Source organism: Siphateles boraxobius, unplaced genomic scaffold, assembly GCF_051911475.1.
Source record: "Siphateles boraxobius isolate OS27281-9 unplaced genomic scaffold, OSU_SipBor_1 47, whole genome shotgun sequence".
NCBI classification, from domain to species: Eukaryota; Metazoa; Chordata; class Actinopteri; order Cypriniformes; family Leuciscidae; genus Siphateles; species Siphateles boraxobius.
Genome location: NW_027509108.1, coordinates 2,558,626 through 2,576,061, shown reverse-complemented (window position 1 = coordinate 2,576,061; position 17,436 = coordinate 2,558,626). Strand labels below are relative to the sequence as shown.

Below are 17,436 nucleotides of genomic sequence, written 5' to 3'. Positions count from 1 at the left end.
AACAAATGTTCATCATTGAAGACTGTACAAAACAGCACATTTTGGAGCTGTGGCCATAGTTGTTCAGACATATAAACAATACATAAACGAGTAGCCTACATTATATCAGCTTAGATTTCCCATATGAAGTCTGTGGACTATTATAGCATTTATTTTGTCCATCTCCCCTCTCTCCCTGCAGCCACACATGATGTTCTGTGGAAATCAGACAAGATTACAGATGTGTGTTTCCCTGGAACAGAGACTCCTTTAGACCTGATCCTGATGTCAAGATATCAACAGATCACAGAGATATCAGCACACACACACACACACACACACACACACACACACACACACACACACACACACACACACACACACACACACACTGCCCCTATCCCTAAACCTACCCGTCACAGGAGACATTCTGCATTTTTACATTTTTAATAAAACACTGCTTAGTATGTTTTTAAAGCTATTTGAAATATGAGGACTCATGAAATGTCCTCATAAATCACGTTCAAGTTGTAATACCAGTGTAATACCCATGTCATTATACACATTTGTGTCCTCACAAATCACAAAAACACGTAAACGCACGCACGCACACACGCACGCACACACACACACACACACACACACACACACACACACACACACACACACACACACACACACACACACACACACACACACACACACACACACACACACACACACACACACGTTTTACTTAAAAGGTTTGATAAACATTAAAGATACTGTACCAGATTTTTTAAATCTTCTATTTGGGTAAAATGGTTTAAACCCCAAATAATATATTTTTAAAGCAATCATCAGTGAAAAAAAACAGGCTTTATGATGCCATCTAGTGTTTATTAAAGAGGATTGTAATAAATGAGAAGCTCGTTCCAGGGACGGAAAGTCTTGGCCAATAACATGCTCAGGAAAAAAGGGGGTTCTTTATAATCTTTATAAAATGAGCAAGTACATCATGAATCTATTTTTCAAACCGCGTTTTTGTCTTATCCTGAATCACTACGGTATAATATCTATAATAACTGTTTATATTGGGACTATTTTGGACCGGTCGGGTCGCACCGCTGAGGAGTAATCCAGTGCCTGTGTGACTCTTCATAGACACTGCCGTTTATTAACCTCTTGAGCGCCAAAGGTTACGGACTGCAGCTTTAAGTATTTCGTATTGTTTTGGCTGTAAAATATCTTTTTTAGGAACACATTCACACAACTTAGATATTTACAAACATTAAATCGTGTTGTACTGTGACATTTTTTGCGTCTTTAAATTATTATTTTTTATTTAGATGTAGACTTTTTATTTAAAATAATAATTATGTTTGATGTCACATTATGGTTTTAGTTGTGCTGGTTGACTCTTGATATTTTAACGTTAGTTTTTCTCTGGCTTCTGTAACTGTGTTTTTCATGGAAAGAAAAGCAAGAGAAAATATGATAAGATGATGCTGGCTACTTATTGATGATAAAGACGTAATCAGGGGGGTCCTGTAAGCCAAAATTCTGGGGGGGCACAATCTGAGAAGTTGCAATTGTTTTCTGACAGGTGATATGGATCATGTTAGGAGGGGTCTGGGTTTCTCCCCCTGAAAATTTTTAAATTCTGGCTGATAAACATACCATTTCAATGCAGTTTGGGAGGGACAGAAATACCTTAACGGAGCTAGCAGCAACCCTCCTCTATCTGAGAACTAAGTTAAAGTATCTATTTTGTAAGTTTAAGTAAAAGACAGGTTGATGAAAGAACTGTAAGCTCAAATTCAAAAGCTTTTGAAGTCTACTTCATTAAAGCATGTTTACACACACACTTACTGTACACTCAGGCCTACTACACATGATTTTAAAAACAGTACCATTGCAGTTTTTATGTTATGATTTTAAATTGGTATGTGACCTAAGAACGATATTACATTAAAGGTACATAAAGGTGCTGAGGTCTGACTTTGTGGTGCTCTGAAATTAAGTTATTTTAATATTAATATGTGATGAAGGACTTTGAAAGAAGTTTGACAGCTTTCAGTGCTGAATAAGGATAACACTATCCCGTTTATTTAGCCCTGAATTCGCAGCTAATATCAAATCCATAACTTTTTGATCAAGTTAAAATTTCCAGGTCAACCACAAATAATCTTAATATCATCCGATAACTAATTCAATGCCGATTTGTTGCTTTGCCCACTTCCCACTTCAAGACCATCTGTAAAACATTGCCAGCTCAACATGCGAGACGAGTGAGTGTGAGTTGCTTGAACATACACAGCAAAGATTCTAGAGCGCTACGCGCGTAGCTCTAGATTTGATATACACAGACACCATATTAGGAAAAAAGGGCGGGCTCATTTATTACACATCCAGAAGAATACATTTGAGTCGTTATAGGCTCTGATAATTATGGAGCATAATAGGAATAAAGTTGTGACAAAAAAATTATTGGCAGGTGAACTTTGAATGGGCATGATGCCACTGGACGGAATCATCAATAGTCTCATATCTCCGTGCATCACACATCATCAGCACGTGTAGACAGACGTCAGTCAGCGAGCACCACAAACAAACAGCTGCCGTCTTTTACAGTTCCTCCTGAACTAAAACAACGAGCTGATGCTGTGTTCACACCATGTCAGAATTATTAATACATAATTAAGAGTGCTGGCAACCTGACCTTCTTCTGACCTCATTTACCATCTGAGAGTTTGGGGGATTGGTTGTTTACTTAAAGGCGCAGTAAGCGATTTCTGAGAAACACTGTTCGTATCTGAAATCACTAAACAAACGCCTGCCTAAAAGAACCACATCCTTATCTTGATAGCTCCGCCCCCAAATTCACGATTACCCTATGCAGCACAGGCACCTCCCCCCTCATGAGTGGACATGCCCCTTACTGCTGATTGGCTCCAAGTGTGTTTGGTGCTCGATCCACTTTCAACAGTGTTTCTCAGAAATCGCTTTCTGCACCTTTAACTGGAACAGCAACAAATATGCTGGAATGCAGTCGATCAGGCGGGTTAACTTCAAATCGAAAATTCACATTTTTCTTCAGCTTTCATCCACTCTGTACTTCTTTTCTGTGTGGAATCGCTGTGTGTTGAATTGGGAAATCAGCTTTTATTGATTCATTGACAGATAAAGCTAACAGGATAGCATGATACGTGAACACAGATGCAGGCCATAAAGTGTGTGATTGTCGGGGACTGGGCTGTGGGAAAATCATGCCTTCTGATCAGCTACACCACCGGTGCTTATCCACAGGAGCCTATCCCCACTGTGTTTGAGAACTATTCAGCCAATGAGACTGTGGATGGGAATCCAATGAAACTGGGACTGTGGGATACACCAGGAGCGGAGGAATACGACAGGGTTCGACCACTGTCCTACCCTCAGACGGATGTGGTTTTGATCTGCTTCTCTCTTGTGAGTCCAGCCTCTTTTGAGAACATCCGTGCAAAGTGGTTTCCAGAAGTCAAACATTTTTGCCCCAACACTCCGATAATTCTCGTTGGAACTAAACTTGATCTGAGAGACGACAAGGACACCATTGAAAGGCTGGAAAAGATGAAAATGACCCCCATCACCTACACTGAAGGTCTGGCTAAGGCTAAAGAGATAGGAGCTGTGAAGTACCTGCAGTGCTCAGCATTAACACAGCAAGGCGTTAAGACGGTGTTTGATGAAGCCATTCATGCGGTTATACATCGGCCCCCAGTGAAGAAAAGAAAGAAAAAGTGTTTAATCGTCTGAACTGACTGAACACACACCAGCTGTAATCTGAGCTCACCTGAAGAAGAAACTATGAGAGGCTGTTCAGGAAATAAAACATACTGAATGTATTGTGTGAATATGAATTGGTTTACAGGTTGTATATGTGCTTGAATGACAAACCCATTGGTTGCATCGGTTTGATCAAATACACATTGGATACTTTTATTAAAGTATATCGGTTTGTCAAAATGCATGTTGTTTGTTCAAATATGTACTGGTGAGGATACATTGGTTTGCTGGAGAGTTAACAGGGTATAAAAAGCTTTAAGAGATTGTATTGTGTGCACTCAAAAAAACAACAAATGTCCTCACTAACACTTTTCAGTTGACTTGATGTCTTGAAGTCCTATGAATTGATGTTATATGAGCCAAAAAGTGTTTCTGAAAGAGAAAGTGTCAAATGATGTTAGAAAATATATATATTTTAATGAATATATGACTTTTTGTGAAAATAAATATTTACCAACATTATAAGTGAACCTTAAGGAACATATTGAAGAAAAGCATAATAGGGGCCCTTTCAATATATATTTTCCTAGCGTTAGTCCCGCTCATTTGCAGTGTCCACTTCCCCACAAACACATTGGGTTTGGCACAGATTTTATGCCGGATGCCCTTGCTGATGCAACCCAGCGCTCATCAGTCCACAAAACCTGCATGTCTTTGATTTGAACCGGAGAACATCTTGCTGTGAGTCGACAGTGTTTCCTATTGTAGCCACTGTGCCGATTATGGACCCTTCAATAGACATTAACTCATATTTGCCACTAGATGGAGCCAGAGGTTTCTATTACACATCTGGGCCCTGCCAGCACACACACATGTGTTGAACCTGGACTATCTACACGGGGTACTGCCAGGTTTGACAGAGATTTAGATGTTGTTGTTTTATTGAAAGTTAAAATTGTCACCATTATGGTGATCAGTCTTCGCTTTGGTTGGGCAGTTGGCCCTTAATATTTTAACATTGGGTTTTCTCTGGCTGCTGTAAATGTGTTTGATACAGGACAGGCCACAAATCCATGAGTAAATTTTCAGCATCATTACTCCAGATTTAAATGTTGGACAATAATTGAAAATAAGCAAAACAAGATGCCAGTTTTACTTCCACGTGACTTTCTCTGTAGAGGAATTTCTCATACAGTAACTGAGCCTGTAACTCTTCTTTAGTCTCAATTACAAACTGCGTTAAATCCTGAGCTAAATAAAAAACTAAACAAGAAAAGTGAGAGAAGAATTTCAGGATTGGTTATGGATTCACTATTACTGATAGTTTAATTACAATTTAAAAGTACATGATATCACTTTAGATTTCCCATGAAGTCGTGGACTACTGTGATTCAAGATTACAGATGTGTGTCACACACACACACACACACACACACACACACACACACACACACACACACACACACACACACACACACACACACACACACACACACACACACACACACACACACACACACACGTGATTAAGAGTGTGATTAAGAGTGATTATTATTTGTTTTTACAAAACAATCCCAAAATTTCAGCATATCTCTTCTAGAGTTTAAGAAGCAATTGACAAAACACTAAAGTCTGCAAAAAAAAAAATAATAATATTCTTTTGTCAGTCTTCTGATGGACATAAAATGTAAATAAAGTCTAGTGCCACTTAATGCGTGAATCAATAATATCGTTAATAAAACAGCTTTACTGTATCGTGTATTTTATTCAATAAATTAATTTCCTCATTGTAAACTTACAACTCTTATTTTGACAAGCCTGTCAATATTATTTGTAATGCAGCATTGCGTCATATTGACTAGTCCCACCCACCGTAAAATCTGATTGGTTTTCATTCATTCTGCGAAACGGTGACGTGTCACACACTCACGCTAACGCTACTCAACGTCGACAGGCCGTCGAAAACAAAAGTGAACCCAATCTTATCTTTTCCAGAAGGGTCTTTCCATGAATTAGACATGTTTACATGTGATGGTCACTTCGAGGAACTGCTTTTGTCGTCTGTTTACGATCACGTGATACAGGATTCATTACTTAGGTAATATCGTTACTGGGATAAAACCTAAACCAGAATGTGAAATGTTCCTTACAAATGTATCTGTTTTTCCACATTCCACACAAAGAAACAGTGCACAAACTGAAATACGATTGAATTTAAGACACAAGAAGTAATATTTAAAGCCAAATATTTTATTTATCAGAATCTTAACATAAGTATGAATTTCCGTATGATTATGTCAAGGCAACCCCCTGTTTCAAACACTACCTTTCTAGTTTCTACAACAGTAGGCCTAATATAATAATTAATTTGTGTTTTTTGAATCTCAAGGGGCTCTGTTGTTTTTGTTAATATGAAACACATATTTCCCTCCATATGGGGTAGCCTATTTGGTCTCTGAAACCCCATTTACATTTTATTGTCATTACCCACAAAGCCCAAATAGAAACATTTTCCTTTTTTCGTCGCTGTCTGCTTGATATCTGAAACAGACTGAAAGAGACTCTGTCGATCCTGACCAGGGGTGTGAAGTAACGAATTACAAATACTCACGTTACTGTAATTAAGTAGTTTTTTTCAGAAATTGTACTTTTTTGAGTAGTTTAATATTATATTTAGGCTGGCCTGTCTACAGGGCCTAACATTTGGTCCGAGGTTGGGGGTATTGCGTTACGAGTTCATAATGCGGTGAATTCATTTTTCATTTTGAACTTTTTGTGTGTATGTGTGTGTGGATGCTGCTGATAAAACAGCTTCACCGAGACTACAAAGAGACATTTGTGTGTGTGTGTGTGTTTGTTTGTTTCTTTTGTAAAAGTTTCCTGGATATAACTTCCCTATTTAATGCACAATTTTCCTTACAAATTATATTATCAGCATTACAATGTGAGTAAATGTAGCGGTGTAAAATGTAAGGGATGATGCCACCCTTCTAGAACAATGTGCATTTACGTTTATAATCGTAACATATTTAATATCATGGAATTAAAGTGTGTAATTAGTGTTAGCTCTCTATCTTAGCCTTTTTCAGTGCATTAGGTGAGGTAATCTGATAATATTAGTGATTCTCATTTATCAAAACACTAACATTGGTACAGTTTTGGAGAGAAATTGGGTATTTTTTTAATCTCTCTATTTAATCCATCTCATGGTGTGTGTGATGCTGAACTATCATATGAGTTTCTAAAGGTTTTTGAATTCTTTGCACAGTTATGAATATGAATATTTTATGTGCAAAATAGCATGCTCAGGCCCAGTGGCTTTTCGCCTATCATTTTAAATGCTTTTCCCCCCCCAAATAATATGATTTAAACTGTGATGAGTGTACTGATTTGATGCATTTTAAAAAGATGGATGATATTGATATTCTTCAATCTTTCTGACAAAGAACAAAATATAATGTGAATTACAGTATGTGCAATTTTTTAGAATTTATAAATTGTAGTGCACAGTGTTTATTATAAGGGGTAGAATCCGCAGCTCAGTACTCACTACTCACTACTCATGAGTACTTTTAAATAAGCTACTTTTTTACTCTTACTCAAGTAGTTTTTTGGACAAGTACTTTTTACTCTACTCACACTACATTTTTTGGAATGTAATGCTACTTTTACTTGAGTATGTTTTTTCAGTAGGCCTACTCTTTCCACCACTGATCCTGACTAAACAGAAGAAACAGTTTCCAGGAGGGTAAAGTAGTTGAATGCCAGTGTAATCTGAGAGATTGTTTGTGTCCCATCAATGCACAATAATTCACAAGTCAACCACTAGAGGTCCTACGAGTGCTGAAGCACAGGCTTCTTAAGGGACTGGAACTTGCCGGCCCCGAAAAGCTATTAAAGACATTGTTAAAATAGTCCAAGTGACTACAGTGGCTCAATCTGAAGTTTATAAATACTTTTTGGGCGCAAACTCCCCCCCAAAAATAAGGACTTTATTTCAACTATTCATTTCCTTCTCTGTAGGCCTCGAGTCAGTTGACATAGTTTAACAGCGCAGCGCTTCTGTGTTGTACGTCACACACATCACCCACATGACCAGCGTTGGAAACTTTTTCTTCAGAGACCAGGAGACGTTGGGATATCTTTCAAGCAGAAGTTACTCTTTATTGAGGACTTTGCTGTTGCAACGCTATAGTCATCCAAGTCTAACAAAATAGCTCAGCACAGTACAGTTTTTTATACCTTTCAAGGGGGAGGGATTACATAGAGGTGGAGACAATCTGAACAAAGCATGTAAATGAAGTATACAGGTTTAGGAAACCTGTACTAGACTGAGAGAGTTACCAATCCTAATCAAATCAGCATAACTGTTCAAACAGTGAGACTCAAAAACAAGAATGACAGAACTCTCCCGCTGAGACAGAAGCTACCAAGAGTTTCAGTAATCTGCTTTCAATAGAGAGAAACGGGAATGGCAGACTCGATAGAGAGCAGTAATCTGACAAATACAGAAAACAGGATTGGCCGGACTCTCTTGCTGGAAACTGTTTCACAGTAAATATCATCACCATCATAACCTTAAATGCTAAATTCAATTTACTTTACCTTAATTTTTCATGTGATGGTATGTAAAGAAAATAGGATCAGCAGATCTTAAACCTATTCTTAAATTTTTAATCCTTCACCAGCGTCGGCCAATAGTGAGCCTACGTGTGACGTACAACACAGAAGCTTACGCTGTTAAACTACGTGGACTGACTCGAGACCCACAGAGAAGGACATTGATAAACTTAAGATTGAGCCACTGTAGTCACTTTTTTTCACAATTTTAACGATGACTTTAATAAGTAATTACTGACAGAATTCACATTTTTGGGTGAACTAACCCTTTATATGTCTTGAAGGTTAATCAAATGTATTGAAGCACTGGTCCTAGTTGTAAAAACATACAAAGTAAAACAGGCAGAGGAAACTCTTTATAAAATACATGAATACATAAAATAAAATACGTTTGCATTTGAATATGAATAAATTGTGCAGATATCACTCACGCCGCAAACTGAAGACCAAAAAATACTGAATAACAACAAACTCTTTACTAACAGATTAAACTCAAACAAACTTAAAAAAAGTCTAAAAAAAAAGTCCACAAAAAAAATTAAACAAATAAGAAACAGTCTTTACATCAGTCCAGCACACAATTACTGTCGTTATCTCACAAAGGGTGAAAGAGAACAAATGAGTCTTAATGTGGTGATGAACATGTTTATATTGCTTGTGGTCTGAACAGAAGGGTAAATTATTCCACAATCATCCAACAATCGTTCATTAAACGATTGAACACAGGCTTTGTGTTCGCTGGTCTCTATCACTGTCTATAAGATAGTACTGGTTAAGCTGGTACTGGTTAAGTTGGTACTGGTTAAGTTGCTATTGGTTAAAGGGATACTCCACTTTTTTTTGGAAATAGGCTCATTTTACAACTCCCCCAGAGATAAACTGTTGAGTTTTACCGTTTTTGAATCCATTCAGCCGATCTCCGATTCTGGCGGTACCATTTTTAGCATAGCTTAGCATACATCACTGAAGTGGACAAGACGATTAACATTTCTCAAAAAAAAATGTTTTTCGATATTTTTCCTATTTAACCCATTTAATCCCACCGGTCAAAAATGTTTCATTTCTAAGGCTATAAAAATGTTACTGAATGATCTATCAATGCATTTCCAGCAGATATTGAAATAATAAAGGGTCTCAATGGAATATGTGCAGTGTCGCATGTTTACTGTAAATTGTCACATGACCAGAGCTGTTTACTTCCTGTTTGCGCCAAGAGAAGAGGATGGCAGCAAGAAAGCTCCCAAAGAATAGATTAGTAAAGTATGTTAACATAAAGATAGGACATAGATTTTTGGTACACATCATGTTTAAGGTGTCTAGTATTGATATATGCATTTGCAATTACTCAACTTTGTTTAATGTGGTCATAGAACTCACAAACATGTCAGCGGCAACAATATTGACCGGTGGGATAACCCATTGTATCTACATGCTAATACACATAGGCTAACTGTTCTACCTTACTTTCTGCTGCTACCTAACTTTCTATCTAATTTTACACACACACACACACACACACACACACACACACACACACACACACACACACACACACACACACACACACACACACACACACACACACACACACACACACACACACACACACAAAGACTAGCTAGCTAACAAATTCCTACCTAACTTTCCACACACACAAGCAATTACAGTTAGGCACACACGCACACCACACACCCCACACACACACGCACACCACACACCCCACACACACACGCACACCACACACCCCACACACACGCACACACCACACACCCTACACACACACACCCTACACACACGCACACCACACACGTACACCACGCACACCACACACCCCACGCACACGTACACCACACACACCACACACACCCCACACGCACACACCCCACACATACCACGCACACCACACACCCCACACGCACGCACACACACACACACGCACACCACACACCCCACACACACCCCACACGCACCCACACACACACACACACACACACACACACACACACACACACACACACACACACACACACACACACACACACACACACACACACACCCCACTCACCCCAAACACACCCCACGCACACCACACACACGTACACCACACACCCCCCACACACACAACACGCACGCCACACACCCCACTCACCCCACGCACACCACACACCCCACTCACACGCACACCACACACCCCACTCACGCGCACCCCACACACACGTACACCACGTACACCCCACACGCACACCACACACCCCACACACCCCACACACACGCACACCACACACCCCACACACACGCACACCACACACGCACACCACACACCCCACTTACCCCACGCACACCACACACACACGTACACCACGCACACCACACACGCACACTGCACACCCCACACGCACGCACACCCCACACACACGTACACCACGCACACCCCACACGCACACCACACACCCCACACACGTACACCACGCACACCGCACACCACACACGCACACCCCACACGCACACCACACACGCACACCACACACGCACACCCCACACGCACCCACACCACACACACACGTACACCACGCACACCGCACACCCCACACGCACACCACGCACACCGCACACCACACACGCACACCGCACACCCCACACGCACGCACACCACACACACACACGCACACCACACACGCACACCACACACCCCACTCACCCCACGCACACACGTACACCACGCACACCACACACGCACACTGCACACCCCACACGCACGCACACCACACACACACGTACACCACACACACGTAAACCACGCACACCGCACACCACACACGCACACCGCACACCCCACACGCACGCACACCACACACACACGTACACCACGCACACCGCACACGCACACCACACACCCCACACACGTACACCACGCACACCCCACACCACACACGCACACCGCACACCCCACACGCACGCACACCCCACACACACGTACACCACGCACACCCCACACGCACGCACACCCCACACACACGTACACCACGCACACCCCACACGCACACCACACACCCCACACACACGCACACCCCACACACACACACACACCACACACCCCACGCACACCCCACACACACGTATACCACACACACCACACACCCCACGCACACGTACACCACGCACACCCCACACGCACGCCACACACCACACACACGTGCACCATGCACACCCCACACGCACACCCCACACGCACACCCCACACACACGCACACCCCACTCACCCCGCACACGCACACCACACACCCCACGCACACCACACACACGCACACCCCACTCACCCCACGCACACCACACACCACGCACACCCCACACGCGTACACCACACACACCCCACACGCACACCCCACACGCACGCACACCCCACACGCACGCACACCCCACACACACGCACACCCCACACACATGCACACCACACACCCCACGCACACCACACACCCCACACGGACGCACACACACACACACACACACACACACACACACACACACATGCTCGCACACCACACACGCCACACATCCCATACACATGCACACCACACACGCACACCACACACCCCACACATACGCACAACACACACACGCTCACCACACACCCCACACGCACGTACAAACACGCACACCACACATCCCACACGCACGCACACATACACGCACACACACGCACACACACGCACACACACATGCACACAAGCGCACACAAACACACACACACAAAAACACACACACACACACACTGCAGAGGACTATATTCAGTCGGTCCAATGGTTGATACAACACATTATCCCACCGGTCACAATTGTGACCGATCATAAAACTAACTTTTTCACACACTTTTCCATGAAAATTTCAAAAAATGATGATTGATTGTTTCAAAGGGATACTAATGACACATGATTTGGATATTTTTGTGTCTGGGACAAATTTGGGATTAAATGGGTTAAAACTTGACTCTTCTGTAGTAATATCGTGCACTAAGACCGACGGAAAATGTAAAGTTGTGATTTTCTAGGCTGATATGGCTAGGAACTATACTCTCATTCCTGCGTAATAATCAAGAAACTTTACTGCCGTACCATGAGTGCAGCAGGCGCAATGATATGACACAGCGCCTGAAAATAGTCCCCAGCTCGGTAACTTCCAACGTGACCGGGACTAAGTTTGTGTAGTGCAAGCAGGTTGTCACGTTGGTTATGTTGACGGAAGGTAGCCTATTTTCAGGCGCTGCATCAAGTTTTAAATAGGAAAAATATCCCTAACCCAACACTTTGGTCATTTTTTTTTGAGAAATGTTAATCGTCTTGTCCACTTCAGTGATGTATGCTAAGCTGTGCTAAAAATGGTACCGCCAGAACCGGAGATCGGCTGAATGGATTCAAAAATGGTAAAACTCAACAGTGTATCTCTGGGGGAGTTGTAAAATGAGCCTATTTCCAAAAAACAGTGGAGTATCCTTTTAAGATGGTGCTGGTTAAGCTGGTACTAGTTAAGTTGGTGCTGGTTAAGCGGGTACTGGTTAAGTTTCTATCGGTTAAGCTGGTACTGGTTAAGCGGGTACTGGTTAAGTTTCTATCGGTTAAGCTGGTACTGGTTAAGCGGGTACTGGGTACACGTACACCACACACCCCCCACACACACAACACGCACGCCACACACCCCACTCACCCCACGCACACCACACACCCCACTCACACGCACACCACACACCCCACTCACGCGCACCCCACACACACGTACACCACGTACACCCCACACCCCACTCACACGCACACCACACACCCCACTCACCCCACGCACACCACACACCCCACTCACCCCACGCACACCCCACACGCACACCACACACGCACACTGCACACCCCACATGCACGCGCACCCCACACACACGTACACCACGTACACCCCACACGCACACCACACACCCCACACACCCCACACACACGCACACCACACACCCCACACACACACACACACACGCACACCACACACGCACACCACACACCCCACTTACCCCACGCACACCACACACACACGTACACCACGCACACCACACACGCACACTGCACACCCCACACGCACGCACACCCCACACACACGTACACCACGCACACCCCACACGCACACCACACACCCCACACACGTACACCACGCACACCACACACGCACACCCCACACGCACCCACACCACACACACACGTACACCACGCACACCGCACACCCCACACGCACACCGCACACCCCACACGCACACCACGCACACCACACACGCACACCGCACACCCCACACGCACGCACACCACACACACACACGCACACCACACACGCACACCACACACCCCACTCACCCCACGCACACACGTACACCACGCACACCACACACGCACACTGCACACCCCACACGCACGCACACCACACACACACGTACACCACACACACGTACACCACGCACACCGCACACCACACACGCACACCGCACACCCCACACGCACGCACACCACACACACACGTACACCACGCACACCGCACACGCACACCACACACCCCACACACGTACACCACGCACACCACACACGCACACCGCACACCCCGCACGCACGCACACCCCACACACACGTACACCACGCACACCCCACACGCACGGACACCCTATACACACGTACACCACGCACACCCCACACGCACACCACACACCCCACACACACGCACACCCCACACACACACACACACCACACACCCCACGCACACCACACACACGCACACCCCACTCACCCCACGCACACCACACACCACGCACACCCCACACGCGTACACCACACACACCCTACACGCACACCCCACACGCACGCACACCCCACACGCACGCACACCCCACACGCACGCACACCCCACACACATGCACACCACACACCCCACGCACACCACACACCCCACACGGACGCACACACACACACACACACACACACACATGCTCGCACACCACACACGCCACACATCCCATACACATGCACACCACACACGCACACCACACACCCCACACATACGCACAACACACACACGCTCACCACACACCCCACACGCACGTACAAACACGCACACCACACATCCCACACGCACGCACACATACACGCACACACACGCACACACACATGCACACAAGCGCACACAAACACACACACACAAAAACACACACACACACACACACACTGCAGAGGACTATATTCAGTCGGTCCAATGGTTGATACAACACATTATCCCACCGGTCACAATTGTGACCGATCATAAAACTAACTTTTTCACACACTTTTCCATGAAAATTTCAAAAAATGATGATTGATTGTTTCAAAGGGATACTAATGACACATGATTTGGATATTTTTGTGTCTGGGACAAATTTGGGATTAAATGGGTTAAAACTTGACTCTTCTGTAGTAATATCGTGCACTAAGACCGACGGAAAATGTAAAGTTGTGATTTTCTAGGCTGATATGGCTAGGAACTATACTCTCATTCCTGCGTAATAATCAAGAAACTTTACTGCCGTACCATGAGTGCAGCAGGCGCAATGATATGACACAGCGCCTGAAAATAGTCCCCAGCTCGGTAAATTCCAACGTGACCGGGACTAAGTTTGTGTAGTGCAAGCAGGTTGTCACGTTGGTTATGTTGACGGAAGGTAGCCTATTTTCAGGCGCTGCATCAAGTTTTAAATAGGAAAAATATCCCTAACCCAACACTTTGGTCATTTTTTTTTGAGAAATGTTAATCGTCTTGTCCACTTCAGTGATGTATGCTAAGCTGTGCTAAAAATGGTACCGCCAGAACCGGAGATCGGCTGAATGGATTCAAAAATGGTAAAACTCAACAGTGTATCTCTGGGGGAGTTGTAAAATGAGCCTATTTCCAAAAAACAGTGGAGTATCCTTTTAAGATGGTGCTGGTTAAGCTGGTACTAGTTAAGTTGGTGCTGGTTAAGCGGGTACTGGTTAAGTTTCTATCGGTTAAGCTGGTACTGGTTAAGCGGGTACTGGTTAAGTTTCTATCGGTTAAGCTGGTACTGGTTAAGCGGGTACTGGTTAAGCTGATACTGGTTAATTTGGTACTGGTTAAGTTTGTGCTGGTTATGTTGGCGCTGGTTAAGTTGGTGCTGGTTAAGCTGATACTGGTTAATTTGGTACTGGTTAAGTTTGTGCTGGTTAAGTTGGTGCTGGTTAAGCTGATACTGGTTTAGTTGGTAGTGGTTAAGTTGGTGCTGGTTAAGCTGGTACTGGTTAAGTTGGTACTGGTTAAGTTGGTGCTGGTTAAGCGGGTACTGGTTAAGTTTCTATCGGTTAAGCTGGTACTGGTTAAGCGGGTACTGGTTAAGTTTCTATCGGTTAAGCTGGTACTGGTTAAGCGGGTACTGGTTAAGTTTCTATCGGTTAAGCTGGTACTGGTTAAGCGGGTACTGGTTAAGTTTCTATTGGTTACGCTGGTACTGGTTAAGTTGGTGCTGGTTAAGTTTCTATTGGTTAAGCTGGTACTGGTTAAGTTGGTGCTGGTTAAGTTGCTATTGGTTAAGATGGTGCTGGTTAAGCTGGTACTAGTTAAGTTGGTGCTGGTTAAGCGGGTACTGGTTAAGTTTCTATTGGTTAAGCTGGTACTGGTTAAGTTTCTATTGGTTAAGCGGGTACTGGTTAAGTTTCTATTGGTTAAGCTGGTACTGGTTAAGTTTCTATTGGTTAAGCTGGTACTGGTTAAGTTGGTGCTGGTTAAGTTTATATTGGTTAAGTTGGTGCTGGTTAAGTGGGTACTTGTTAAGTTTGTGCTGGTTAAGTTGCTATTGGTTAAGCTGGTACTGGTTAAGTTGGTGTTGGTGTTGGTTAAGTTTGTGCTGGTTAAGTTGGTACTGGTTAAGTTGGTACTGGTTAAGTTGGTGCTGGTTAAGTTGGTGCTGGTTAAGTTGGTGCTGGTTAAGCTGATACTGGTTAATTTGGTACTGGTTAAGTTTGTGCTGGTTATGTTGGCGCTGGTTAAGTTGGTGCTGGTTAAGCTGATACTGGTTAATTTGGTACTGGTTAAGTTTGTGCTGGTTAAGTTGGTGCTGGTTAAGCTGATACTGGTTTAGTTGGTAGTGGTTAAGTTGGTGCTGGTTAAGCTGGTACTGGTTAAGTTGGTACTGGTTAAGTTGGTGCTGGTTAAGCTGATACTGATTAATTTGGTACTGGTTAAGTTTGTGCTGGTTAAGTTGGTGCTGGTTAAGCTGATACTGGTTTAGTTGGTACTGGTTAAGTTGGTGCTGGTTAAGCTGATACTGGTTTAGTTGGTACTGGTTAAGTTGGTGCTGGTTAAGCTGATACTGGTTAAGTTGGTACTGGTTAGCTCTGTACTGGTTTTTCTCACCTCAATGCATCATTAGGCTGATAAACTCTTATATCATCATATTGACTTTCATTCTCCTCTGCTCTCTTCGTCTCTGTCTTTCTGTGATGTTGGACAGTTGTGTACAGGATCTCCTCAGCATCTCTGGATTCAGGAGTTTTTCCTCTGAATTTTTTGGGTTTCACACTGGCATACAGAGCGTCATTGGCTGAATCCGGTTCAGAAAGAGGCTTGTCATGGACTGAAACTCTCTGTGACACGTCAGAATAGAGATCATTCTGAAATACAAGAACGTTTGTAATTATTATTAAGACATGTATATCAGTTTCATCTGAAGTGTAGATTCACAGTTTAGAGTAGTTTAAAACTTTTCAAATCAAGTACCAGGTCAGATCAAATCAATATAGTGATGTAAAATACATGTATATTTTATTGATTCGCACATGGAGTGGAGAATAATAGGCCAGAATGAGTAAATTAAGTGACATGTTCATTTATCATACTAAATGTCAATGATGCAATTAGACCAACAAACCTATATTAAAACAGTAAATATATAAATATTCCATTAAACCAAAAATTAGCTAAATGTTTTCTTCAGTTTTTTTTTTTTTTTTTTTAAGTCTGAATTGTATTGATAAAGACTTTGATAATGTTAGTTTCCCATTAGTTCGTACAGTTACAGTCTGAAACTCAGAT

At 43.3% G+C, this 17,436-nt stretch overlaps 2 protein-coding genes across 2 annotated transcripts in view; one reads left to right on the top strand and one right to left on the bottom strand.

Annotated features, from left to right (window-relative positions):
* The window catches only part of LOC143710510 (B-cell receptor CD22-like), a 773,497-nt gene that overhangs the window by 745,069 nt on the left and 10,992 nt on the right, over nucleotides 1-17,436 (bottom strand). The gene's annotated exons all lie outside the window — the stretch shown is intronic.
* Nucleotides 3,125-4,080, top strand: rac1l (Rac family small GTPase 1, like). The gene has a single exon (XM_077201421.1). The coding sequence runs from the start codon at nucleotides 3,178-3,180 to the stop codon at nucleotides 3,754-3,756; it is 579 nt and encodes a 192-aa protein (XP_077057536.1). The 5' UTR covers nucleotides 3,125-3,177; the 3' UTR covers nucleotides 3,757-4,080.

Bases quoted from the DNA above. Each gene is read 5' to 3' on its own strand.
- rac1l (XM_077201421.1), top strand. From the start codon at position 3,178: ATGCAGGCCATAAAGTGTGTGATTGTCGGGGACTGGGCTGTGGGAAAA.